The sequence below is a fragment of the Urocitellus parryii genome, chromosome 2 (genome assembly GCF_045843805.1).
Source record: "Urocitellus parryii isolate mUroPar1 chromosome 2, mUroPar1.hap1, whole genome shotgun sequence".
NCBI classification, from domain to species: domain Eukaryota; kingdom Metazoa; phylum Chordata; class Mammalia; order Rodentia; family Sciuridae; genus Urocitellus; species Urocitellus parryii.
This window is the reverse complement of record NC_135532.1, coordinates 94,826,829-94,853,956: the sequence shown is the minus strand read 5'-3', so window position 1 is coordinate 94,853,956 and position 27,128 is coordinate 94,826,829. Positions and strand designations below refer to the sequence as shown.

The following is a 27,128-nucleotide window of genomic DNA, read 5'->3' as shown; positions in this document are numbered from 1 at the left end:
ACATCTGCATAGGTTGCACTGGGTTTAACACCTTGCACAGAAAGTCAAAGTAAAGCCAAGCACAGTGGTGTACACTGATAATCTCAGCTATCTGAGAGGGTGAATTCAAGGCCAACCTTAATTTAGCAAGACATTGTCTCAAAATAAAAAAAATAAAAAGGTTTGGGCATATATGTAGAGGCCTAGCATCCCTGGGGTTAATTCCCAGTACCAAACCAAAAAATAAATGAATAAATAAATAAATAATAAAAGCAAATAAACATGATTCCTATTCTGTGATTAGATATTGCTTTGCCAGGAATCAACTTTCTTCCCTTTTAAAGTGAAAAATTGCTTATAAAGACAATGCAACTGTTCTGTAACTTGAATGTGGTGGTTGTGTGACTATATATATGTCAAAACATAAGATTATCCACTAAAAAGACTGATTTTTGTTGTACACAAATTATTCCTCTAATAAGAATGCCAGCAGGAAAAATGTGGATGTGTAACCGATGTGATTCTGCAATCTGTATTTGGGGTAAAAATGGGAGTTCATAACCCACTTGAATCTAATGTATGAAATATGATATGTCAAGAGCTTTGTAATGTTTTGAACAGCCAATAAAAAAAAAAAAAAAGAATGCCAGCAGGGACTGGCATGGGTGGTGCATGCCTATAATCCAAGCAGCTTGGGAGGCTTAGGCAGAAAGTTCATAAGTTCAAAGCCAGCCTTAGCAACTTAGCAAGGCCCTAAGCAACTTAGTGAGACCCTGTCTCAAAATAAAAAAGTAAAAAAAAAAAAGGCTGGGGATTTGGCCCAGTGTTTAAGCACCCGGGTTAAATCTCTGGTACCTACCCCCCCCCAAAAAAAAAAAAAAGGATAACAGTTGCAGGGAGTGACTCATGCCTACAATTCTAGCAGCTCTGGAGGCTGAGGCACAAGGATCCCAAGTTCCAGGTCAGCCTCAACAACTACCTCAAAATAAAAAATAAAAAGGGCTGGGGTGTAGCTCAGTGGCAAATTATCCTGTACTAAATCCCCAGTACTTCCCTTCCCCCCAAAAAAGAATACCAACAACAACCCAGTTTATTAACATGGAAAAATGTGTAAAACACTATAAATCAGAAGGCAAGAAAGAACTGCAGGAATATAGCTATGCATATATATAAATAAGAACAGGGGAGAAATAAGAATTTAAACTATTCTGTTGAATCAGAATATAGTCTTTAAAAATTTCTTTGTAATTGGTGCTTCGAATTTGGGATTGTAATTGTTTCTTAGGGGGTGGTTGGGGTTGAATTCAGGATCTTAAGGCTAGCAAAGTATTCCCCTACTGAGCTATATCCCCTGCTCTGTAAAAAAGTTAGAAATGAATCTGAAGCAGAGCATAGTGGCACATTGGAGGCAAGCTTGGACATCTTTGCGAGATTCTGTCTCAAAAATAAATAAATAAATAAAAAGGGCTAGCTCAGTGGTAAAACACCCTTGGGTTCAAACCCCAATACCATAAAAAAAAAAAGAGTGTTTGTTACATTTATAAAAATGCATGTAGTACCCTTTAAGTTGGTTTGCTTCATGCATTTTGTTATATCTCAAAAAATTCTTTAAAAAAAGTTTAGCAGGGCATGGGAATAGGAAAGACAGTAGAATGAATCTGACATAACTTTCCTATGTTCATACATGATGAATACAAGACCAGTGTAATTCCACATCATGTTCAACCTCAAGAATGGTATGTATATATAATGTATGTATAATAGTGTATAAAGTACACTCCACTGATGTGTACATCTAAAAAGAACAAAAAAAAAAAGCTTAAAGAAAAATTCTACTGATCAACAGTATACAGCATATCCAACTGAAAAAAATCATCCACACTTAAAATGTGTGCAGTCCACCACAAATTACGCCTCAATAAAATAAACTGGACCTCTAGTGGAGGAGTGATCAAGCACTTCGGCAACGGGTTCACACGACTCACCCCCAAAATAGGCCTCAGGCGCACATCAGACCTCCGCAGTACCTGCGGCCTGAGTCTCCCTAGGGGGAGGCAATCACACAAAAAAACCGAAAAGCCCCCGACACTCGAGGCCTTTCCGCCCACTGAGGGAGGTCTAAAGCCCTCAGGCCCTGCCATCAGAAAGAGAACTGTCGCCTCTGGCTACCCAGTCCCTGCACTCAGCTGCCGCCGCGCTGACGTCACCACCCTGCCTCCCAGTCTCTGGCCTCCGTTCCCGCCCCGCCCCCTTTCCCGGCGTGCGCCGCGGCTAAAATTCCCCGCCCTGGGCTTCTGCCTGTCGCCCCAAGATGGCGGACACAATGAGCCGGTGCCGCGCCGGTTGGCCCTGAGGCGACTCTGAGGAGGAACGGTCGCCTAGGCCCCACGGTCCAGGCAGAAGAGTATCGCCAGTGCGAGAGGGGAAGGAGGCGGACTTACTGCTCGCAGCCCTTCCGCTCGCCGCCAGTGCGGCGCCCGCCCCGCCCGGGTTGGCCCTCCGCAGCCCGCCCGCTCGCCCGCCATCCAGCCCCGCCCCGGCCCTGCGCCGCTGCCGCCTCCAGCAGCCGCCGCCATGAAGCTGACCGACAGCGTGCTGCGGAGCTTCCGCGTCGCCAAGGTGTTCCGCGAGAACTCAGACAAGATTAACTGCTTTGACTTCAGCCCCAATGGCGAGACGGTCATCTCGAGCAGTGACGACGACTCCATCGTGCTCTATGACTGCCAGGAGGGCAAGTGAGTGCGGCGGTGGCTCTGGGCCCGGCTCTTGAGTCCCTCCCTCCCTTCTGTGGCCCAGCACTGGTCCCGCGGCCCGCCCTCCGTCCAGACTCCGGCCCCCGGTCTCTTTTGCTTCTTCCTGGGACGCCTGCACTCCGCAGCCGTCCAAAGACCTTTTCTTTCTTTATAAAATAACGATAATCGTAATAATAATAACATTTTTTTTTATGTCTTCGGCCTCTTCAGAGTGCTTCTGTGTCGTTTTCCGAAACCCGCCTTGACCTTGACCTTTAAGGGCCCTGTCCGTGCATCCCGGGCCCAGCAGGTAGCTTTTCCCGCTCTTCCGACCGTAGGAGGTGCAGGTCGGCTCTGGGCTGGACGCAGAACTGGAGGGACTGCTCTCCTACTCATCCAACAGCGTCAGCTCTCTCTGCCCTTTCCGCGGTGACCTCAATTCAGCTCTGGCACTCCGCCGGTCCCCAGCTTGTCGTGGCCTTTCTGCCGTCAGGCCCCGTCGGTTGCATTTCTTGGCTGTCAGGATTTATTTGTTGTGCTTCCTTGAGCCCCTGGCCTTTTCTTCCTCTTCCAAGCCTTGCACTTATTCCCTCAGACCTGGTCTCCACGTTTATTATAAACTTTTTAACATCCTGAAACTTTTTTTTTTTTCCTTTTTGCCATTCACAAGCGAATTTGACTGTCCCATTCTGATCCGAATGTGAACTCCTTAAAGTAAAGCATCCCAGGACAATTTCGTGTTTCCCCTTACACATTATTTTAACAGTTTCTGGTCCACTTGGAATTATCAAAATTCTGAATCTGGTCATCAAAGTTTTATGTTGCACCAGGTCACTACACTTGGCATGTCTTTGCAATATCTTATGAACAGAGAGCGCTTTACCTTTTCCTCTGTGGGCCTTCTCAGTCTGGCCTCATCCCTGTGGACTTGCTCCAAGTCCTTGCTGAATTGCTCCTTTGGAGCAGAAACTAGTTTAGACTAAATTTTATTTCCCCTCAGCCTCCTTTCCCAAGAAGGTTTGAGGATGTTCCCTTTAATTCAGTGGCTACTAGTTTTTTCAGACTTCATTTTGTTACCTAGTTACAAATTTTATATTTTGAATCCTTGGATTTTTTTTCTCTACTTTCTCCAAGCTGTCCTTTTTGATCCCCCCCCCACCCCCAAACAACTGATGTTTTTCTTTTGGAATTTGTCTCTTCATTTGTGAATTTGATTATCTAAAGTAATGCTGTTTTGGACAGAACTATGTTTTCCCCAAATTTCTTCCCCACTGGAGCTATGATAAAGTATTATGTAACTGGCTTTGGATCTGCTTGCAGTCATGTGGAAGAGTGGCCTACAGTGTGATGGTCCTGGGGGAGAGGGAAGTTTTTTCCTCTAGTACTGGCTATTGAACCCAGGGGTGCTCTACCAGGAAGCTACATCCCCAACCCTTTTTCAAAAATTTGATAATGGATCTCCCTAGGTCATTAAGGCTGGCCTAGAATTTAGGATTCTCCTGCCTCAACCTCCAGATAGGTAGCTGAGATTACAGGTGAGCTCCACTGCACCTGTTGGGGAAAAGGAATTGTTAGCTGAACAGATACTTAGTTATTTGAGTCAGTGTTATTCATTTAGTAGATGAATTCTGTCCATGTCTGGCTACTTGAATCAGTTTGTTGTTTGTGATGGGATTACTTGCTATGTTGCCCAGGCAGCCTCAAATTTATAATCCTCCTGCTTCAGCCTCTGGAGTAGCTGGGATTTCAGGCACATGGCCCAGCTTTTTAATGTTTGGAAGAGGAAGTAATGTTTAAAGCTAGGGTAGAGATTGTCATTGTGAAGTCCTGGAACTAGAAGTAAATTGAAGCTGGTTTGCTTGAAATTTTCAGTGCTTGCGCACAAGATTAGAACCTACCTCCAGAACCTAACAGTGGAAATACATGTCTACGTTCAAAGGAAATGATGGTTGTCCTGGCATTTCTTCAGTTTGTCACCAAATGTTGAGAATTTCTTCCTGTTATGAAGTCTTATATTGTAAAATGCCAATTTTGGCTTTTTACAATTATAGACTTTTTGAAAGTTACAATGTTTCAAAGACTTCCCTTGGGGAAAAAAGAACATACTTGAAATACACTTGAAAAAATGATCCAACAACTTATTAAGTTTTGCACCATTTGCTTTATCATTCCATAGGTAAATATTTAACATGCCTTTTTTTCCCATTACAGAGTAAGTTGGAGATATCAACCCCTTTATCCCTAAACATTTCAATATAGATTTCTTTTTCTTTTTTTTTTTTATATTTATTTTTTAGTTTTCGGTGGACACAGCATCTTTATTTTATGTGGTGCTGAGGATTGAACCCAGCACCAGGCGAGCGCACTACCGCTTGAGCCACATCCCCAACCCTTTTTATTTTTTAATTTTTTAATTTTTTTTATTTTGGGGTACTAGGGATTGTAGTGTATCAAGGGCACTTGATCACTAAACCACATCCCCAGCTGTATTTTGTATTTTATTTAGAGACAGTCTCACTGAGTTGCTTAGCGCCTTGCCATTGCTGAGGCTGGCTTTGAACTCTTGATCCTCCTGCCTCGGCCTCCCTAGCCGCCGGGATTACAGGCATTTGCTACTGCACCCGGCTATTTTTTATTTTTGATACTAGGGACTGAACTCAGGGGCACTTGACCAGTGAGCCATATCCCCAGCCCTGTTTTGTATTTTTTATTTAGAAACTGTGTCTCACTGAGTGACTTAGTGCCTCGCTTTTCTTGAGGCTGGCATTGAACTTGTGATCATCCTCTCTCAGCCTCCTGAGCCACTGGGATTACAGGCATGTGCCACCATTCCCACCCTTTTAATTTTGATTCAGGGTTTTGCCACGTTGCTTGAGGCCTTGCTAAATTTTGATCCTAAGTGTTGTGTATGGCCTTGAGTAAAGACCCTTGAAATGAATCTAATATATTAGGATCTTTCAAACCAGGAAATGAAATTATAGACTTATTAGGAACAAATCTCAGGTTAATGTTTTTGATAAATTTTAGAAGGCCATATCAATGTTTAACACTCCTCCCCCCAACTTCATTTTTTTTTAAGAGAGAGAGAGAGAGAGAGAGAATTTTTTAATATTTATTTTTTAGTTTTCGGCGGGCACAACATCTTTGTATGTGATGCTGAGGATCGAACCCAGGCCGCACGCATGCCAGGCGAGCGTGCTACTGCTTTAGCCACATCCCCAGCCGTCCCCCAACTTCTTTATACCATATTCTTTTAGCATTGGTATTTCAGGGTCTTTTCTGTTTTGCCATGGGCTGAAATAGGGCTTGGTTTGATACATATAAAGTTAGCTGTCTTTAGAAAGCAAGTGCATGCTCATAACTTACTGCCTCACCGGATGCCATGCAGTAACCCTATAGCAGAATCCTAGATGGTGGACCAAGTAGTTTTTTTTTTTTTTTAACCTTTCTAGAGTGACAATTATTTCAGTAAAGGTAAGCATGTGGAAATTCCAGTGCATTTGTTGTGAGAAGTCTTATTTGGCTTCATTGGCATTAGCAACAATTGAAAATGCAAATAATTGACTTTTTTTTTGCAGTACAGTGAATTGAACCAAGGGGTGCTCTACTACTGAGCTACAGTTGCCAGTCTGGTCTCAAATTTGTAATCCTCTTGCCTCAGCCTCCTGAGTAGCTGGAATTATAGGGTGTGTGCTACTGATCTAAATGATTGATTTTTTTTTTTTTTTTTTTTTTTGGTACCAGATATTGAACCCAGGGGCACTTAACCACTGAGTCACATCCCCAGCTCTTTTTATTTTTTTATTTTAGTATCAGGGATTGAACCCAGGGGTGAGGCTTAACCATCAATGCACATCCTGGACTGTTTTCTGTGTTTTAATTTGGGGGGGGGTACCAGGGATTGAACTCGGGGGCACTCAAACACTGAGCCACATCCCCAGCCCTATTTTTGTATTTTATTTAAAGACAGGGTCTCACTGAGTTAGTTGTTAGTACCTTGCTAAATGGCTGAGGCTGGTTTGAGCTTGTGAACCTCCTGTGCTACTGGAATTACAGGCATACACCACCAAGCCCAGACAAATGATTGGCTTCTTAAGGCTTCCCGAGTCATTTAAGTGTTTAGCATCCAGGTTCCAAGAGGATTTCGCGTAGAGAGGGTGAATATTTTCATAAATTTGAACTCTTGATAAATGTTGGTATAGGATTTTGAAATCCTTCTAAGACTTAAAATGTAGAAATTTATTTTTAAGTCATTTTAGGAAAGTGGTAGTGTGGTTTACCACTAAATTATGTCCCCAGTCCTTTTCTTATTTTATTTTGAAATAATGTCTCACTAAGTTACCCAGGCTGAGCATGAACTTGTGATCTACCTGCCTCAACCTACTGAGTAGATGGGATTATCTGTGTTTGCTTTTCTTACTTGGTACATATGAGTTGTTCTGGCATTCAGATCTAATTTTACAGAGATAATTGGGTGGTTTTTGTTGTTTGTTTTTTGCTGAGATCTGCTTTAGCTTGATCTTGAAGGTTCTATAAAGACATTTAGGAACTTCATCAAATGAGTTGGTAACCTGGACTGGAAATGTGTGATTTTATGTTAAAATAAAAAGAACCATTTTTTTACTAGGGATTTAGGCTTGCCTTTAGAGTTAGGTTTGCCTCCTAAAAGTTTCAGCAAATAGGATATCTTCTGCCAGAGCAGGGTATACTAAGAAAGGCAGACTGTTTTGCGTCTGGTTTCAGTTTTCATAAATCATTACCTTCTTGAGGAAAGCTTTCTAAGTGAAAGGCTTAAAAAAAAAAGCTCTTGGGGTTGACTTATTTTCATGTCCCTCTTTGTTGTTAAGACATGACTTGTGTGTTGTTTTGTGTATCTTTCTTTCTAAATAGGTATACTTTTCTCAAAAGCTTTTAAGTTTTGTAGTAGAGATTGAATTGAGCTAGGTATAGTGGCACATGCCTGTCATCCCAGCTGAGGCAGGAGGATCACAAGTTCAAGGCTAGCCTCAGCAACTTGGTGAGGCTCTAAGCAATTTGGAAAGACCATGTCTCAGATTTTTTTTTTTTTTTTTTTAAGGTGGTGGGGTAGTTGGGAGCTGGGAACGTAGCTCAGTAGTAAAGTATCCCTGGGTTCAATCACCAGTACCCAAAACCAAAGATTGAATCTACCTGGGCACTGTGGCACACATATGCACACCCAGCGGCTTAGGAGACTGAGGCAGGAGAATCTCAGGTTAAAAGCCAGCCTCAGCAACTTAACAAGGCTGTAAGCAACCTAGTGAGACACTGTCTCAAAATAAAACATATAAAGGCTGAGGATGTTGTTTAGTGGTTTAGCACCCTTGCGTTCAATCCTTGGTACCAAAAAAATTTTTAAAAAGATTGAACTCGTGAACCCTCATATTTACTTATGCTTCATAATTCTTTCTGTGGCCATTGAGCTTGATTTAAAAAAATTTAAGAGCACAGAATGTCATATTGTCCAGGCTGGTCTCCTTTGATGTAAAATAACAACTTTGTCTTAAAGGAAATAAGACCATTTTAATTTTTTTTTTCCTGAGGCAAATATGAGTGACCATGCCCTAAAAACAGATTAAATTACCCTGAATGACATGTTTTACTGTGGAAAAGGTTATATGAAGTCACCAAACAGAAGAAACTCATAAATCAAACACTTATAACTGATAAGCACCCCTGGGTTCAATCCCTGGTACAAAGTGAGAGAGAGAGAGAGAGACAGACAGACAGGATATTATGTCAGTATGAAAGTTAAGGTAAGTAGTTGTTAAAGGGCCTAAAATGTCCTGAGATGATTTTGGCTATCGAAAACATTCTTTCTCTGTACCCATCACTGTGTTCTAGTCAGCTAAGGTTAAGCATTCTGCAGAATCTTCAACATATATATAGATGCAGTTTCTTCAGAGAACTTCAGTTTACATTGTCACAGAGCAGGAAGCTGAAACTCCAAACCTCAATTCTGGTGTTGCAACAAAAGAAAATTTAAAGTCAGACACCAAGAGTCATGTAAGAGAATTTTATAATCAATGAAGATAAAGTGGAATGAAGTGAGAGTAAGGTGAAAGTAAAGAAGGCACAAGCAGAGAACACTCTCAAGGGAAAGAGTGATAACAAAGGAAACAAAGCTACTTCCACATTCATTGTTGTTTTTGTGTTTGCCTTGAAAACTGGACCACTTTCTGCATCATTCTTTACCAATCAGGTATTCAACTCCTTCACATCAAGGCAGTGGAGTTTTTTACCCTAATTGGTCCTTTCTGTTGTGGTAGCCATCCTATTCAAAAGGTCTTCATCTGTAAGTCAAGCCTATGTTAATGTGGCTGGGGTCAGCAATCAGAGAGGTTAACTTATCATGGTCCTCAAGATTTTGCCCTTTCTGAAACAAGGAGACACTTGGGGCCATAACTTCTAGTTTATCTTGACCTTTATGGGCTCTGTAGAGAGTTAGACCCATAAATCTTTCTTTCTTAATGTATTCCCCCAACTGGCTCTTTTAACATTGTTTATCTTCAAGGTTTATGTACTAATGTTTTTCTACAGGTTATCTACTATAAGTTATTTACTCATCTGTCTTGGCAGTACCTTATAATAAACCTGTGATTTTAAATAAACCTTAAAATAAATCTGTAGGGATCTTGCTATGCATTTTACTATTCATTTCTACTAACTACTACCTAACAGCATCTCAAACTCAGAGCTCTCTGGGGTTCAAGGAATCCCCAGCCTCAGCCTCCTAAGTAGTTGGGACTACAGGTATACCACCTCATCCCTTGATTAATTGATTTTTCCTCCTTTGGTGTTTGGAGGGTGGTACTGGGGATTGGATCCAGGCGTATTCTACCATTGAGCTATATCATTAGTCCTTTTTTTTTTAATACATTTTTTAGTTGTAGATGGACCTTTATTATTTCTTTATGTGGTGCTGTGGTTCAAATTCTCATACATGCTAGCAAGCGCTCTACCACTGAGCCACAGCTCTAACCCCTCCATTTTGTTTTTGATTATGAGATAAGGTCTTGCTAAATTGTCTAGGCTGGCCTCAAACCTGATGATCTTCTTGCCTCAGCCTTGTGAGTCAGTGGGATTATAGTAATGCACCACGGTGCCTAGCTATTTCCTCCTTTTGGATGCAATTCTGTTTTCTTTTCAGTGTTAGAACTTACTGACTGAGACTCCTCATCCTCACCACATCATTTCAAGTGCTACTCTTTATATGGAGATGTCATATTTTGGAGTTGAAGAATTTTGATGATTTTTTTTTTCTCTGTCCATTTCCTCATCAGACCAAAGAGAACCTTATACAGTAAGAAATATGGTGTGGACCTCATCAGATACACGCATGCAGCAAACACAGTCGTTTACAGCTCTAACAAAATAGACGGTAAGCAAACCTTTTTAGGAAGTTAAGGTTATGGTTTCCTTTGTTAAATAGTTCATGAAATCTTTGTGACTACTTCTGCTTTGTTTATAGTTTAGTTTATTTTCCTATGATGTTAGCAATTTGGTAATTAAATTATAACTAAAGGAATGCTGGAAGCAGTACTAGCACTTTGAAAGATTTGGAACTAAGAATGAAAAATCTACAGTTAATATTGAGTAGAAAAGGAAGCAACTAATTACATTTACTTCTAAGTTAATACTCCTTGAAACTTGAAAAAATACTTTTAGAACAAATAAAAGGAAAGAATACTTGACACATAGCAAGTAGTAAACTATTGAAGAAAAATAGTTCCCATTCTTAATATGTAGATTTGAGGTCTGGGGGTGTATCTCAGTGGTAGAACTTAACAAAAGGCTCTGAGTTGGATCCCTAGCGCCGCAAAAACAATATGTAGATTTGAGAAGAGTTTTCATAAAAATATGAGAAAACTTTAGTTCACTCTTCAAATCCCTGGGCTCTAGCAAACTCTTAGGCTCAGATGATCCTTCTGCCTCAGTAGAAGTTTAAATAAAGAAGAGTTTTTGATATAGTGCATCATTTAATGGTCTGTGTCATAAAGGACAGTATACTAACCTTAGTCATCTTTGATTTTAGGGATACTTTTTTAATCTGAATTTTATTCACCCCTCCACCCCCACTCCTGCTTTTTTTTTTCTTTCTTTCTTTTTTTGCGGTGCTGGGGATTGAACCCAGGGCCTTGCGTATGCCAAGTAAACTAAGATATATCCTCAGTCCCTCCCTTTTTACTTTTAAATAAAACTGATCATCTTTGAAGAATAAATTATTTTTAGAAATTAAAACCTGTGAATTTCTTTCTGTAATAAACGGTCTTTGTTTTTATCTGCATTTCCCCTGGGATGACTCCTTCCAAGTTAAAAGATTGTCTTGATAATTGAGCTATAACACTTAATTTCATATTAGGACTCTTTTTTTTTTTTAACGTTGCCTCATTGGTTTATTGTTTTACTTTTTATAGTAACCTCTCTCTAATGTCATTCAACAAGGATTGCTTAGACTGCAATTTTGGCTGTGTCTGTCTCAGAGCAGATGGGCAGAAGTCTTCATATTTTTTGTTTGTTCTTTTTTCCTTTAACAAGATCTTCTACCTGTAGTTGATTTTTTTAGTAAGTATATTATTTCTACTTTTCATGTCTCTATTTCAGAAGTGGTTTTTTAATAAACAGTGCAGTTGATGCTTTTGGATAAGAATATAAAACATTAGGATCCTGAGGAAAATATTTGTATATAATCATCTGAATGACTGGTACATTTCTTCTGTTGGGCTGCTTTTCTGAGTGATTAAATGAGGATTCTCCAAATGTGGTACAATATCAGGCAAATGTGTGGCACTTGCAGCTTTGCTGCCAGGCCTCTGCTGTGGGAATCTTGCTTTTCCTGTCTCAAGTGCATCCTGAAGAGTTCTTCCAGCGCTCCGTTTCCTTTTTGCCTGATTCCAGGCTGAGGTAGTAGTTTGTACAGTTTGAGGGTCTATGATACCACCCGGTACAAGGAGATAACTGTACAGGCCACTGCCTTGCCAGGAACAGCGCGCCAGCTACCAAGTGGGGCGGAAAGGATGGTGAAGCCCTGCTCGTCTCTGGGAATCCAGGTAATGGGGAGGAAGTCTTTTCTTCTTAGGGCAGGTGAGTAGTTTCTAACACTAGATCAGGAATACTTTATAGTTGTCATTTGAGAAGTTTGAAGATGTTTTCAAAGAAACTGTAGTTACAGAACATAAAAAGGTAGCCTTTTCTGAAATTTCCCAGGTTAAATACCCTCTTATTAGGAAGTACAATTATGAACCACCACTGGGTGAATCACATGCTGCTTTCAACCTCTATGTTCTGGATTTCTGTTTGACTTTAGAATGTTCTTTCTGTGCTTTTGTTTCCCTGCATTTTGGTATCATTTTCTATTACTATTTTTCAGCAATTTCTTCTTTTTCCTCATCTTTTTTAGAAGCATAGTACTTTCCTACTTTTCCAATTCTGTTCTTTATGGCACTTAATTCCCCTGCCACCATCATCTTTTTTATTGTTTACTTTTTAAAATAGAATGATTTGTTTTTTTCTTTCCATTTTTATTTTTGGTATTGGACATTTAACGCAGGGGTGCTTTATCACTAAGCAACATCCCCAGTAAGTTGCTGAGAGCTTTGCTGATTTACCGAGGCTGGCCTCAAACTTGCAGCCCCCTGTCTCAGCTTCCCAAGTTGCTAGGATCACAGGCAAGCACCACTATGCCCAGCTGATTAGTGGGTTTTTTTTTGGGGGGGGGGTTATGTGTGGGGGGGGATTCTTTTTTTCTTTTTGGGGTGCTGGGAATCAAACCCAGGGCCTCATGCCAGCAAGCACTTTACCACTGAGCCACATTCCCAGCCCCTGACCTGGATTTTAAGGGTGTGTGTCTTCTTTTTCCTAAGCACAAATCTTGCTGATTATTCCTTTCTTTAAAACTGCAAAATCTCATTTCTGTTACTTGATATATTTCGTGAGTTTGATATATATATATATATATATATATATATATATATATATATTTTTTTTTTTTTTTTTTTTTAATGTCCTCAACCCAAATCTAGACATTAGTTTCTGTGTTAGTTGCAGTGTACATTGTGTATCCTATGGAATGTTGGGATGGGACAGTCTTGAAGAACCCTGGAAAAAATTGCTGCCAGGGTCCATCCTGATCTGTAGCTTATTGTGGCTGCTCATAGCTTTGAGCCTGTTTCCTCAGCAGCCAAATGTGTTTCTATAAGGTTTTTCCATTCTGTGGGCACTAAGACTAATAGTTTTTTGCCAGGGTATATTTGCAGGGCAAGTTGCATTGTAATTTTGAAGAAGCCAAATATTGATAGTCGAACAGTGATTTATTTTACTTTTAATTTTGGTATTGATTGGGATTGAACCCAAGGCCTCATACATGTTAGGTAAGCACTCTACCACTGAGTTATACCCAGAGCCCCCAAACGGCTCTGTCTGTATGCTGTTAACTTAGAACTGCTTTTGAGTTGTGAGAAATCTATATACCTACTCTTAAGCTGCTAAGAAGAATTATTCACCATTATTTATTAAACACTTTACTTGGGTGATGGAATACAGTGGGTTTTTGATCCTGTCTTTTCTTCAAGATGAAACTGCAAAGTAAATTGCTTTTAAATAATATAGTATCACCATCCCTTATTTGTCTTCTTGCAGATACTATCCGTTACCTATCCTTACATGACAACAAATACATCAGATACTTTCCTGGACATAGCAAAAGGTAAGACCCAGGTATTGCAGAATTGGGTAGTTATTTTATCCCTGAGCTAACCCAGAAAACAGAAGAGTGGATTTTATTAGTGAACCAAAGCTATTTCCTCACTGCTCTTTGGTATTCTTTTTATAAATCTTTAGGAAGATATAGTCATGGTGATGTTGGGAATGAGTCTGATAACCATCAGGAACAAGTAGCCAGCTATTGGGGTAGGTTGGGATTGAAGTTGGGTATTCTACCACCAAGTAAACCTGACTATCTTTGTTTCATTAGCCTGCCCCCACATATGCTAGAAATTGAACCCAGTGGTACTAAAGCATGGAGCCACATCCCCAAATCTTTTAATTTTAAGACAAGATCTCTCTAAGTTGTGGCTTTTTGTTAGCCCTTCTTAAATAGTTAATTCTCAATTTCCCAAGGTTGTGAAAGCAGGGGTAGAGCTACAAAGATAAAGAAAATCTCAGTTAAAATATAAGGAGGTCTGGGGTTGTGGCTTAGTGGTAGAGTGCTTGCCTAGCATGTGGGAGGCACTGAGTTCAATCCTCAGCACCACGTAAATTTAAATAAATAGAATAAATTTAAAAAAATATATGTGTGTGTGTGTGTATGTATGTATGTGTGTATACACACACGTGTATGTAAGGGACCAAGCACAGTGGTGCATACCAGTAATCCCATTGATTTAGGAGGCTAAAGCAGGAGGATTACAAGTTCAAAGCAAGTCTGGGTGAATTAGCAAGACCCTATCCCAAAATAAAAAGGGTTGGAGATCCAACTAAGTGGTAAAGTGCCCCTGATTCAATTCCCAGTACATACCCCCCCCAAAAAAAAAAAATACGAGTGTGTGTGTAGATGGATGGATAATAGATAGATAGATAGATAGATAGATAGATAGATAGCAGGGGCTAGAGGTGTATCTCATTGGCAGAGTATGTGTTTAGCATGCAGGAGATGCTGAGTTCAATCCCTTTAATCCCTTGGATTAAAGACACTTAGTAATAAACCTATGTAGTAAAAATTACAGTTGGCATTTAAAAATGCCAATCTCAGGTATCCCTTAATGAAAGAACTGTTTGCGTTTATGAGGCTTTCCAGTACAGGTGGCCCCCATTTCAGCAGGTCCCTTCAAAAAAAATGTTACATGTGAAGCTTTTTGTGTTGGCGGGTGGGGAGGAGGGTTCACTCATGCTAGGCAAATGAGCTAGCTTCACGCTCAGCCACTGAGCTAGCTTCACCCTCAGCCCCCACATTCAAAGATCATTTTTTTTTTTTTTGAGAGAGAGAGAGAATTTTTTAATATTTATTTTTTACTTCTCAGTAGACACAGCATCTTTGTTTGTTTGTGTTGCTGAGGATTGAACCCGGGCTGCACGCATGCCAGGCAAGCACGTTACCTCTTGAGCCACATCCCCAGCCCTCAAAGATCTTAAAGAAGGTGCAAAATGGAAGCAAACACATTTTTGCTTTTTTTTAGGGGGGTGGGAATCAGGGATTGAACTCAGGGTAATTTAACCACCAAACTACATCCCTAGTTCTTTTTTTGCTACTGGAATTGAACTCAGGGGCACTCAACCACTGAGCCACATTCCCAGCCCTATTTTGTATTTTTATTTAGAGATGGAATCTCATTGAGTTGCTAGCACCTTACTAAAAGCTACCTTTGAATTCATGATCTTCCTACTCAGCTTCCTGAGTTGCTGGAATTATAGGCATGTACCACCACACTGCCTGGCTTTTTTGTTAAAGTCAAGAAGTTTAACTCCTTGTTCTATATTATTTTTTTTTTTTTTATTTATTTTTTAGTTTTCGGCAGACACAATATCTTTATTTGTATGTGGTGCTGAGGATCGAACCCAGGCCGCACGCATGCCAGGCGAGCGCACTACCACTTGAGCCACATCCCCAGCCCCCTTGTTCTATATTATATAATATATGCAGGCTGTTTCTTTTTACCCTCACCCTACTTCCCCTAATTTTTTTTCTCCAATTTTTCCAATTTGGCTGAATGCTGTTAACAAATATTTATCTTCTTGGATAATATTTCAGTCTCTTGGGGTTATTTTCTCCTATTCTAATTTATAAAAATGTATAGTAACCCAGGATGGCTTAGAGTGTTACAGAGTCCTGACAAAAAATGGACTGAGAGCTACCTGTTAATAGTTGTACTTCTGAGGCTCAGGGGTACAGTGCTCATCTAGCACATCTAAGACCCTGGGTTAGATCCTCAGCATCACATAAAAATAAATAAAATGAAGGTATTGTGTCCATCTACAACTAAAAAATAAATAACAGTTGTACTTTTGAGTGATTAGCATTCTTGTGTTGCGGAAGACTGGAGATTGTAGCTGTTGGTTATTGTGTATGAATCAGTATTCACAGATTTACTGCTTATAATTAAGGGTTAATGTGCCTGCTGAGATTTTTTTCCATTCTTCCTTATTGTATCTTCTTTACCCAGAAGTACTTTACCATTGATCTATATCACCATTCCTTTTAATTTTTTGTTTTGAGACAAGATCTCACTAAGTTGCTTAGGACCTCATTAAATTGCTGCTGATGCTGGCCTCAAACTTTTGATCCTTCTGCCTCAGACTCTCAAATCACTAAGATTACAGACTTGCACTACTGTGCCTGGCTCTTCATTCCTCAACCCTGTTTCTTAGTAGATGACTGTGTTCCTCTGTTAAGAAAATCACGGTTATCCAAATGAGTACTTTTGAACTTATATCCCTTTTCCTGAAATTCTTCTCTTTGGATCTCCTTCCTTGAAAAAGAAGTAGCCTTCCTTCCTTGATGAAATTAACCTCCCACTTTCGACTTGGCTTCTGTCTCTATAATTGACCTTTTCCTTATTGCATCTACAAACTTACTTGGAATTCCTCATCTTAAGTCTATTTATTGATCCTTTCACCCACTTTTCACTATCAAATATGATAGAAGAATATCTACATTTTCATCTCCAACACCTCATACTTTTCAGTGTTTAAAAACACTTGCTCTAGTCTGTTAGAGTCATATGGACTTGGACACTTAGGTTTCTAACTGCCTCAACTTTCTCTGGAGATTTTGGCTTTTAACAGTATCTTTTGTTAAGGAGCTAGTGCAAATGTTGAGTTATGATTGGAAGAAGAGTTTTTTGGTGATTAACTCAGGATGGTACAGGTGGACTACTCCTTATCCCTCGAAGTTTTCAGATTTTAGAATATTTGCATATGTATAATGAGATATCTTAGGAGCGGGACTTATTGTAAACATGAAATTTATTTATGTTTCATATATACCTTACTCATAGCCTGAAGTTAATTTCATTCAGTATTTCTGGTTCATCCCATTTTGACTACAGCCCCATATGTATGATCAAGTGTGGAATTTTCCACTTTCAGTGTCATGTCTTTTCCACTTTCAGTGTCATGTCAGTGCTTAAAAAGATACATGCTGGGCAAGTACCCTACCATCCCTAGCCCCTTAATTTTCAGATTAGGAATGTTCAAGCTAGGCATGCTAGGCGTGTACTCTACCACTGAGCCACAACCCTATCCCCGCAATCTACATTTTAAAACACCTCTTCCAGTGATGCTGATGCCACTCTAGTTTGGAAACATTAGTGTACTCTTGTACTGTACTGTTGTTTTGTTTTTCTTTTAATTGTATTTTGAGACTTGCCAAGTTGCCCAAGCTAGGATTATAGATGTGTACCACCACACCTAGCTACTACCATCCTATTAAGAAACCATGCTTCTTTAAAAAATTGATATATAGTTATCAAGCCATGAGTTATTCATTTTATTTTTTGGTACTAGGGATTGAACCCAGGGGTACTTTATCACTGAGCTATATCCCCAGTCTGTTTTATTTTTTATTTTGAGATAAGAGTCTTGCTCAGTTGCTTAGGACCTTGCTAAGTTGCTCAGGCCCGTCTTAAATTTGAGATCCTCCTTCCTCAGTCTCCCAAGTTGCTAGGGTTATAGATGTGTGCCACCATGCCAACCTAAATTATCCATTTTAAAGTGTCCGGTTTAGTGATTTTTGGCGGGGGAGAGTGGGTTTATATTCACAAGAGTTGGGCCACAATCCTTGCTATATAATTCCAAAACATTTTGATCACCCCAAAGAGAAATCCCATACCCATTCACATTCACTTCCCCAGTGTCCCTCACAACCACTAATCTACTTTCTTTCTCTGTAGATTTGCATATTCTAGACATTTTGTATAAATGGAAAAAGAAAACTTGTGTCCTTAGTTTCTTTCACTTAGGGTGATGTTTCTAAGGTCTATCCAGGTTGTCAATATGAGTCAGTACTTCATCACTTTTTGTTACCAAACAATATTCCATTGCATTTTATGGGTGAACCACATTTTGTTTATCCATTCATTAGTTAATGGACATTTGGATTATTTCCTCTCTTTTTACATTTCTATCAGCAGTGTATAAGTATTCCAATTGCTCTACCATCCTCATCAACGTCCGTTAATTATTATAGCTATGCTTGTGTGTGTAAAGTAGTATCTCATTGTGGTTTTAGAATTATATATTTTTATAGTAAGGCTTTAAGTTGCTTTTTTCCATCATACTAGTTGGCTTTGATTATTTCAGATATGCTTGCATATATTTCCTAGAATAGCAGTTTTGGGAAACAGGTATATATAGCTAGGCAGAGTGGCTAGAGTTCACATCCAATTTTTGCTCATATTTTGCTTCAACTCCTATTTATCTTGATACATTACAGGGTGGTGGCCTTGTCCATGTCACCTGTGGATGACACTTTCATTTCTGGGTCTCTTGATAAGACTATTCGACTCTGGGATCTCCGGTCTCCTAACTGCCAGGTAATGATACCTCACAGTTACATTTTGTAGCATTTCCTGTGGTAGGCATTATAATCAATTCTCTCTTTCAAGAAGGAAAGCAAGCACTGGTTCCATTCTGAGATCCCAGAGTCTTCCTAAACTTTAGAGGAAACTTGTTTTCCTGGTAGATTGCTGCTTGGTAAGCGGATAACCCTAATCTAGTGTAGTTGGCTTTATACTCTGTGGCTTATTGTTTTAAAAAATTCTTTTCTTAGAGCTTTTGAGCCACAGGTTTTAGCCTCAGGGGATTTGTTTTTATTTGAACTTTTTGTCTATTATATTGTGCAGTTAGGATTGATTAGAAATCTATTTATATGGTGACTTCTTTTTTTAAAAGCTTCAATTTAGTTTGATTTTTGTTTGCTTTTTCTGTACTGTAGGTAGGCTTAATTTTCATTAGGAAAGGTCAATTATATGGTGGTGGGATTCTTACTAACTTTTTGTCGTCTTTCTTCTTTCCTTAGGGCCTCATGCATCTTCAGGGCAAGCCAGTTTGTTCTTTTGATCCAGAAGGGTTAATTTTTGCTGCAGGTGTCAACTCTGAAATGGTCAAACTTTATGACCTTCGTTCTTTTGATAAGGTTTGAATCTTTGAATTATCTTGATGGTATGGAAGTTTTAGAGAAAAGATGGTTATATTAAGCCCTTTTTTTATGGTAGAGGGAATATGTGGTAGATATTAAAGAGCCATAGTTTATCTTTTGCTTTCCCACTCAAAAAGGAATTTCAGTAGCAGAGTGCTTGCCTAGCACCCACAAGGCCCTCAGTTCTGTCCTCGGCCCTGGGGGCTGAGGGGGGTGGGAATGGGTGGAAGAAAAAAGAAATCTAAACTGATATAGAAAGGGAGTTAGCTCTGACAGAAGGAATTATAAATGTTCTTTGTCGTGGGGCTGCTTTTACCTTTTGCAGGGACCATTTGCAACATTTAAGATGCAGTATGATCGGACTTGTGAGTGGACAGGACTCAAGTTCAGCAATGATGGCAAGCTTATACTCATCTCCACCAACGGCAGCTTCATACGTCTCATTGATGCATTCAAGGGAGTGGTGATGCACACATTTGGGGTGAGCTGACATTTTTTTTTTTCCCCTGTTACTGGGAATTGACCCCAGAAGCGCTTTACCACTGAGCTATATCCCCAACCCTTTTTAAACTTTGAGACAGGGTCTCGTTTAGTTTCCTAGAACAGCAGATTTGGGAAACAGGTATATATAGCTAGGCAGAATGGCTATAAAGTTCACATCCAATTTTGCTCATATTTTGCTTCAACTCCTATTTTTTAAAATATTTATTTTTTTAGTTTTAGGTGGACACAATATCTTTATTTTATTATTATGTGGTGTTGAGGATCGAACCCAGTGCCTCGTGCATGCCAGGCGGGCGCACTACCACTTTGAGCCACATCCCCAACCCTTCAACTCCTATTTATCTTGATGATTCCAGACTGGCCTGGAACTTGCAATCCTCCTGCCTTAGCCTCCTAAGGCAGCTGGGATTAGAGGTCTGCACCATTGTGCCTGGCTTAATTGATATCCTTTGAGCATGACTGCTTGCTTGCTTCTCCCTCCTGGGCTGAAAATTGTATTAGTGATGTATAATAGCAGTTATCTTTTCACTGATTAAGGCATGAGCTTGCACCATCTTTCTGTCTATGAACTTTGTTCCTTTGGATTCAGAGCATTTGCTTCTCACCAAGTGACCAAAGTGAGGTGTTTAGATATAAAATAATTCTTAATTGCTCAGTGTGGTGCATACCTGTAATGCCAGCTACTTAGGAGTTAAAAGAGTATTGCAGGTTAAAGGCCAGCTTCGGCACCTTGGCAAGACCTTGTCTCAAAATTAAAAAAAAATAAAACGGGCTGGGAAGGTAGCTCAGTGGTAGAGCACCCCTAGGTTCAATAAAAGTTTTCTTGCCCCTACCCCCCCATATAGGATTCGGTTAGGAAGTGAATATTTTAAGGGTGGCAACTGTATTTGAAACCTTGGTGGTATAGAATATAATGAGAGGGTTTCCTGGAAGATGATGTGTTTACTGGGTTGATGTTCTAGGCATTTTTAAACTAGTGACCCTATAACAACAAGAGAACTGCTTTGTTTGGTTTTGTTTTAGGGTTACGCCAACAGCAAAGCTGTCACACTAGAGGCTTCATTTACTCCAGACTCTCAGTTTATTATGATTGGTAAGCTTCCTTCATTTCTCTTGGAGTTATTTCTGTGGTACTGTGCATTTGTTCAAGCTATTAAACTGATTATGATATCATAACCTGTTTAATAGATGGTTTCAGGTTTCTGTACAGCACATATATCAAGGATATAGTGTCTTTAAACTGTCTGACTTTGGGGTGTTCTTTGCTGGAACCAACATTACTGTTGATCTTCCCTTGACCAGCATTAGAATTAAGCTCTAAAATTACTTTATTAGTATTATTAACTTCCTGGAATAACCCTATGTTCAATTGCCTCAGTGGCTAGATATTGTTAAGCTAATGGTATTCAGCCTCTTTTTGGATGGGAAAAGTAAAGTTAGAGGGGAAGTGACTTGCCTGAAATAAATAAACAAGGTCAAGTTCAAATCCCAAGGCTGGAACTATATAGCTCAAGGGTAGCATGCATGCCTAGCATGCTCAGGGACCTGGGTTCAATTGGCAGTGCCTCTTTCACGCAAAAAAGACTAATTCCCAAATTGAGTGTGCTTCCTTCACTGTTTCTCCTTCCTCCCACTTTGTACTGAGGGCTGGATCCTGAAGCTTGTCTTTTCTCCAGACCTCAATCATATCTCTCAATCATGTCTTTCTTATTTCAGTTGTTTTTGTATTGAGCTATTAAATTTTCCTTGATGATTCTCTTTAGGTTCAGAGGATGGCAAGATCCATGTTTGGAATGGAGAGAGCGGTATAAAAGTAGCTGTACTGGATGGTAAACACACAGGCCCCATTACCTGTTTGCAGTTTAACCCCAAGTTCATGACTTTTGCCAGTGCGTGTTCCAACATGGTATGTGAACAATGCTAAGTGTCTTCTACATAGGGGCCCTCTCCTTTGGGGTGGCAGTGAGCATAGCATGCTGTAGGTACTGAGTACCTGTTTGTCATCTGGCTTCCCTGTTCACCTCCCATCATGTAATGTTTGGCTGGGGTATTTTTTTATTCTTCCCACGAACTGGGGTCACCTCTTGAGTTCCCAAGAGATTGAAGGCCAGTTTTTGCTATGACCTCTGCTTTTAGACTTAAATTACCTAGACTAGTCTTCAGTATAAGGGTAGGAGTTGGAGATTACCTAGACTATGCTAGACACCTTTTTTGCTGCTGGTAGTCTTTTTTTTTTTTTTTTTTTTGGTACTGGGGATTGATCTTGGGGGTACCCAACTACTGAGCCATATTCCCAGCTCTATTTTTTGTATTTTATTTAGAGACAGGGTCTCACTGAGTTGCTTAGTGCCTCAATTTTGCTGAGGCTGGCTTTGAACTCACAATCCTCCTGCCTCAGACTCCCAAGCCACTCGGATTATAGGCGTGCACCACTGCACCCAGTTTGTTCTTGGTATTCTGAACCATTTTTTGTATGTTTTGGCACTGGGGATTGAACCCAAAAGTACTTTACCACTGAACTATATTCCCAGCCCTTTTTTGGGAGCGGGGGATGGTGTCTCACTTAAGTTTTCAGGTTGGCCTTGAACTTGGGATCCTCATGCTTCAGTCTCCTCAGTTGCTGGGATGTAGGCATATACCATCATGCCCAGCTGAACCCATTTTTTTGTGACTACATCCTTTCAGTCTTTCATTTCTCTTGGTTTACACAGATTTCCTCAAAAACTCTTAACAGTTGATGATAACTCACCACTTAGAATTAACTCTAGGTCTTTGTCTCTTCCTAGACAAGACTTTGAAAACAAAGGATCAGTGAGTCTCAGCTCCTAGTTTTCTTCTTGGATCTCTTAAACCTGCCTGGGTATTTGCATATTACCTAGAGTACGTTGCTTCCTCTCTTTTTTCTTTTATTTTCTTTTCATTCTCCTTCCTTCCCTGAAATCCCAGCTATTCAGCTGGGTCACAAGTTCAAGGCTAGCCTCAGCAACTTAGTAAGACCCTATCTCAAAATAAAAATTAAAAGTAGATATAGCCGGATTACAGGTATTGCCACTACACCGGTCTCCTTCCTTTTTTTTTTTCCTTCCTTCCTTTTTTAAAAAAACCAAGCAAGTAATCTCGGAAGAAATGTGGAAAAAAGGGCTGGGGATGTGGCTCAAGCGGTAGCGCGCTCGCCTGGCATGCGTGCGGCCCGGGTTCGATCCTCAGCACCACATACCAACAAAGATGTTGTGTCCGCCGAGAACTAAAAAATAAATATTAAAAATTATCTCTCTCTTTCTCTCCTCTCTCACTCTCTCTTTAAAAAAAAAAAAAAAGAAAGAAATGTGGAAAAAAGCATCCAATTCAATCCCTCTCATTTTTGTGGCTCAGGAAGAAGAGGGGTCAGTTTGAGGTCACCTGGCAGATTACCATTGAGGCCAGGTTCCCCAAATAGCATTCCTCTTTTTCTTCACATACTGGACCACTGTGGTGGAAGGTGGACAGTGAGTATTGGAAGGAAACAGAACCAGCTTAACTTTCATAGAGTGAAGAGTGTTTCTTTTCTTTTTTGTGGGGAGATACCAGGGATTAAACTGGGGGGCACTTGACTACTGAGCCCCATCCCTAGTCCTCTTTTGTATTTTTTTAGAGATAGGGTCTCATTGAGTTGCTTAGCACCTCATTTTTGCCGAGGCTGGCTTTGCACTCAAGATCCTCCTGCCTCAGCCTCTCCAGCCCCTGGGATACAGGTATGTGCCACAGTGCCTAGGTGGAGTGTTTGTTTTCAGACTGCCAGGGTTGGTCATTTGGGAGGGAATGACACCAGGCCATAACTCTCCACCATTGGGGATCGGGGGTATAGAGAGCACTTCACAAGCCTGGTTGCTGACACATGCCTGTAATATCATCTATTTGGGAGGTTGAGGCAAGAGGATTGCAAGTTTAACACTAACCTAAACAATTTAATGAGACCTGGTCTCAAAATAAAAAGGGCTATGGATACAGCTCAGTAGTAGAGTGCTTGCCTAGCATTGCCCCAGGCTCTGGGTTCAATCTTGAGGTGGGGAGAGGGGGCTTGGCTTTTTAAAGCTGGCTTATATGACTTGTGTTCTCTTTCCAGGCCTTCTGGTTGCCAACCATTGATGACTGACCCTGATGCTACTCAGCTATTTCTGTATAATGGGGGTGGCCAGCAGGAAAAACTCAGAGTGGACTGAGATATAAATGGGATTGGATCATTTGACTGGGCTGGACAACATCCTTTCACATGGCCTTCCCATGGATGTGCTGTACATCTGCTCAAAAGAAAAAATTACTTTGTTGAGCTTCTTCATAAGAACTCTTGGTGCCACCGACTCAGTTGGGACTTAGCCTTTCCAGCCATCAATGCACCAGGTTCCTCCAGAGTGACCAGACTTGTGATTAGGTTATAGTGGGGCTCTCAAAAGCACCTTCAGTTTTGAATGTATTTGCTGCTGAGGAGCCAATGAAGTCTTCAATTCTGCACATCCCTTCTCCCATCTCCATAAATGCATGGGAAGCCACAGTTCTGGTTTTGAGATGCTTGGGCAGCTCAGTGCCCCTTGCCCTCACCCTGCATGTCTTGTTACTGGGTCTCCCTGTGTAATTGTGGCATTATTCCACAGCCATCATGTTTGTTAGGTGCCAAACATTTACAGAAATAAGTCTTCATATACCTTGGGGTCAAAGATAGGGATAAATACAGAAGGACCTTGCTTGTCAGGAAGCTGTGCAGTTGTCCTGTAAGGGTGGGTGGTCTGGATAGGCCCCAGGCTCTGGTGTTGGGTAGGAAAAGGCTCAAGAACCTAAAAGGGAGGGAAGGGGTAGCATTGTGTTCCTCGGGCTAGAAGGTTTAGCAGCAGCCTGGTGCAGTCCCATCATCAAGACAAACCTACAGTCCTGGGTGCCTACCAAGCTTGGTTTGTACAAAAGCAAGGTAGGAGTCTATTTTTGTACCTGAGATGCATTGCTCTTTTCCTGTGGGCCAGTATTGTGGAATGAGTCTGAGTTGTTTACACTGATGCCTTCCTTCCCTGTCCACCACAATTGTGTACATAGTCTCCAGTTGACACCCCCCTTTTACCCAGCTCCCACTGAAGAGTTGGTTCTAGGCCTGTGTTATATGTTATATTTAGCCTTTTATATATGACCTTTGATTTTGGTTTGTATTTTAGCACAGTATGTGCATCTTCATTTAAATATATTTGTGCATTCATATATGCATATATATGTATGTACGCATATATATGTATGTATGTATGTGTGTGTATATATATATACATATACATATATATATATAAAATCACCTGTAGCTTCTCAGTTCAGCCGAAGAAGGTGGAGTCCTGCAACCCAGGAGAAAGACTGCATCCTTGCTAATAGTGTTTGCCACAAGTGTTAGTCTTCCCTGTTACCTTTTTTCCTTTGGGAAACTAAATAAAAGCAAAGCTTCTTGTGTTTGCTGTTTCCATGGCAGCTAAGTGAGGGTCTTGGGATGACTTCCTTTGTTCCTCAAGCCGCACTTTGGGGTCCTCTCTGCAGTATTAGTCTCTTTTTTGCCTGGTGGTGCTCTGTCTGCATCTGTATATATGTCACAGTCATTTGCATGGCTTCTGTGCCTGGCTTGCAGCATTTAGGGACAGGATGCTGAAACCAGAGCACTTTGTTTGTCTAAGGCTTCTTACCAATTACAGGTTACTCCTACTTAGTATGGCTACTTTCTTGCTCTTTTTCTTGCTTTTTCTTGAGAGGAAGAGGTTTTAGCTAGGCCCAAGTTGGGGTGCTCCATATCCAGCCCATGGCCTTTTCTTCCCCTGCATGGCCTTCTTAAGAGCAGACCAAGTGGCATTTTACTTCATTAAGTACCCAGTGAAACATTTTATTGCAGACAACACTCCATGCAGATCCAGAAACTGAGGCCCAATAGTTATGACTTGCCCAAAGGTACATAGCTGCTAGGGTAAATCAAGCCATCACTGCTTCTGTTTAGCAGCAGATATAGGCTGTGAATCACTAGCACTTTCTCTTTTTTTGTTGTTTGTTTGTTGTTTAAGCAATTACTCTTTTGACTTTTTAATCAAAGTGAAAGGGCAAATAGGCATACACCTTTCCCAAGAGTAGACTGGAATCTGCAACTGCTACCATGCCACCCACTGTGTAGCTCTTCCTTCCCAGAGTGGAGGGATTCTGAGAAACCAAATAATTTGAGCTGTTACTGCCCTCCCCTGGCATTTCAGGGTAGAAAGTTCACATTAGGAATGGTCAGAGATGGTGCTTGAAACTGAGTTAACAAGAAAGGCTGTATAATTTATATATGTGTAACTAACAGAGAAGGAACTCTCCAATAGTAGGAATATGATGTGTATTTGAGTTCTCAGATGTCCAAAGCATCATGTCCTTTGAAAAACATGTCACTTCACAGCCTCTACTTGACACCCTGTGGAGCAGAGTTGGGGAGGAATAGAAAAGATTAAGCTGCAAGTGTGGCTAGGATAAAAGGGAGAGAAAGACTGAGAGCTGGCCCTGCAGTAAATGTATTGCTGGGGGCTGGAGTTAGGGCCAAAGCCACTGCTTTGTATGTGACGGCAACACTGCACTGCTCAACCACCAGCCAGTGGGGATAGTTTTTAAAAATTACTCCCTATTTCAATCTTAATTAGTACTCATTTAGGATAATTGGGGGAATTTTAAAGAATCAATTGGCCACCCAAATGGTACCACTGTTAATCTTTTGGTGTTAAATGTTCCTCTACACATTTCTGTGCATAGGTTTTTGGTGTGTTTACATAGTTGTTATTCTACTGTATATACAATTTTATGTCCCTTTTGTACTTAACATAAACTTTTTTTTCCATGTTAACAGTCTTAAACAGAATTTTATGGGTACAGCCTCTTCCATTGAGTTTCTGAAGTATTGTCTGCCTGGTACCCCAGAGGGAGGGAGAGAGGGAGGGGATGGGTTGTCTACCTTCATTCTCTTAGCTTGCATGAGGCTCCCTGTAATGCTGTGTGAATGGACTGCTGTAACCCCTGCTAGATAAGGCCTATGGGCGAGTAAGAACCCCTAGGCTCTAATAAGCAGCCACTGGACCAGAAATGAGTGACATTTAAAGGAAAGCCTAAGCCGACCTTAATCTTCGGAACTTATCTGCCATATATGTCAGTCTGCCTTGCACACACACACACACACACACACACACACATACACCCCACACCACTATTTCAACCTTTGACCAGAATGACAACTTCTTGGAATATGCATGTCCTACTAGACCCTGGCTTTTGGTGGCTTCTACACCAGGTCTGGCAGAAGGCCTAGTCACTTGCTTTGGTAACTTATTGCCTAGCCTTGTGAGATGGTAATTCCTGGGGCCTGCTGCTCTAGCTCAGCATCATCAGAGCTGCAGGACCTGCTTCTGACTTTTTGAACTAGAGCAGATGAAAATCCTGCCAGTCTACTTCTATACCACTTTGGAGGTTGGCTAGGGACTCTGATAGAAGGATCCTTCTGGCTTGGGTGTAGCTGGCCTTGGATAGGTTCTCCTGACTCAAGAGTACTCAAGGAGTAAGAGACTACCGTGTGGTGTGGTGGGAGGGTTGCTGCAGCTTTAGCTCTGCTGGGAAATATGAACAAATCAGTCAGAATGGCTGCCCTTGCCACAGCCAGACTCACTGTGGTCTCCCTGCAATTGAAAGACCTGTTGCACCTACTCCCTGGGTCTTGGCCTTGTGCAAAGAACAAGAGCAGGAGCAGGGAGTAGCCT

General features: G+C 40.8%; 1 protein-coding gene across 1 annotated transcript; it reads left to right on the top strand.

Moving 5' to 3' along the window:
• Window positions 1-2,277: 2,277 nt before the first annotated feature.
• On the top strand, window positions 2,278-26,229 carry Wdr82 (WD repeat domain 82). Its single transcript, XM_026383886.2, has 9 exons — window positions 2,278-2,714; window positions 10,013-10,110; window positions 13,368-13,434; window positions 18,157-18,256; window positions 18,742-18,858; window positions 19,187-19,342; window positions 20,389-20,458; window positions 21,129-21,271; window positions 23,468-26,229. The coding sequence occupies exons 1-9, from the start codon at window positions 2,554-2,556 to the stop codon at window positions 23,495-23,497; spliced, it is 942 nt and encodes a 313-aa protein (XP_026239671.1). The 5' UTR covers window positions 2,278-2,553; the 3' UTR covers window positions 23,498-26,229.
• The last annotated feature ends 899 nt before the right edge of the window (window positions 26,230-27,128 follow it).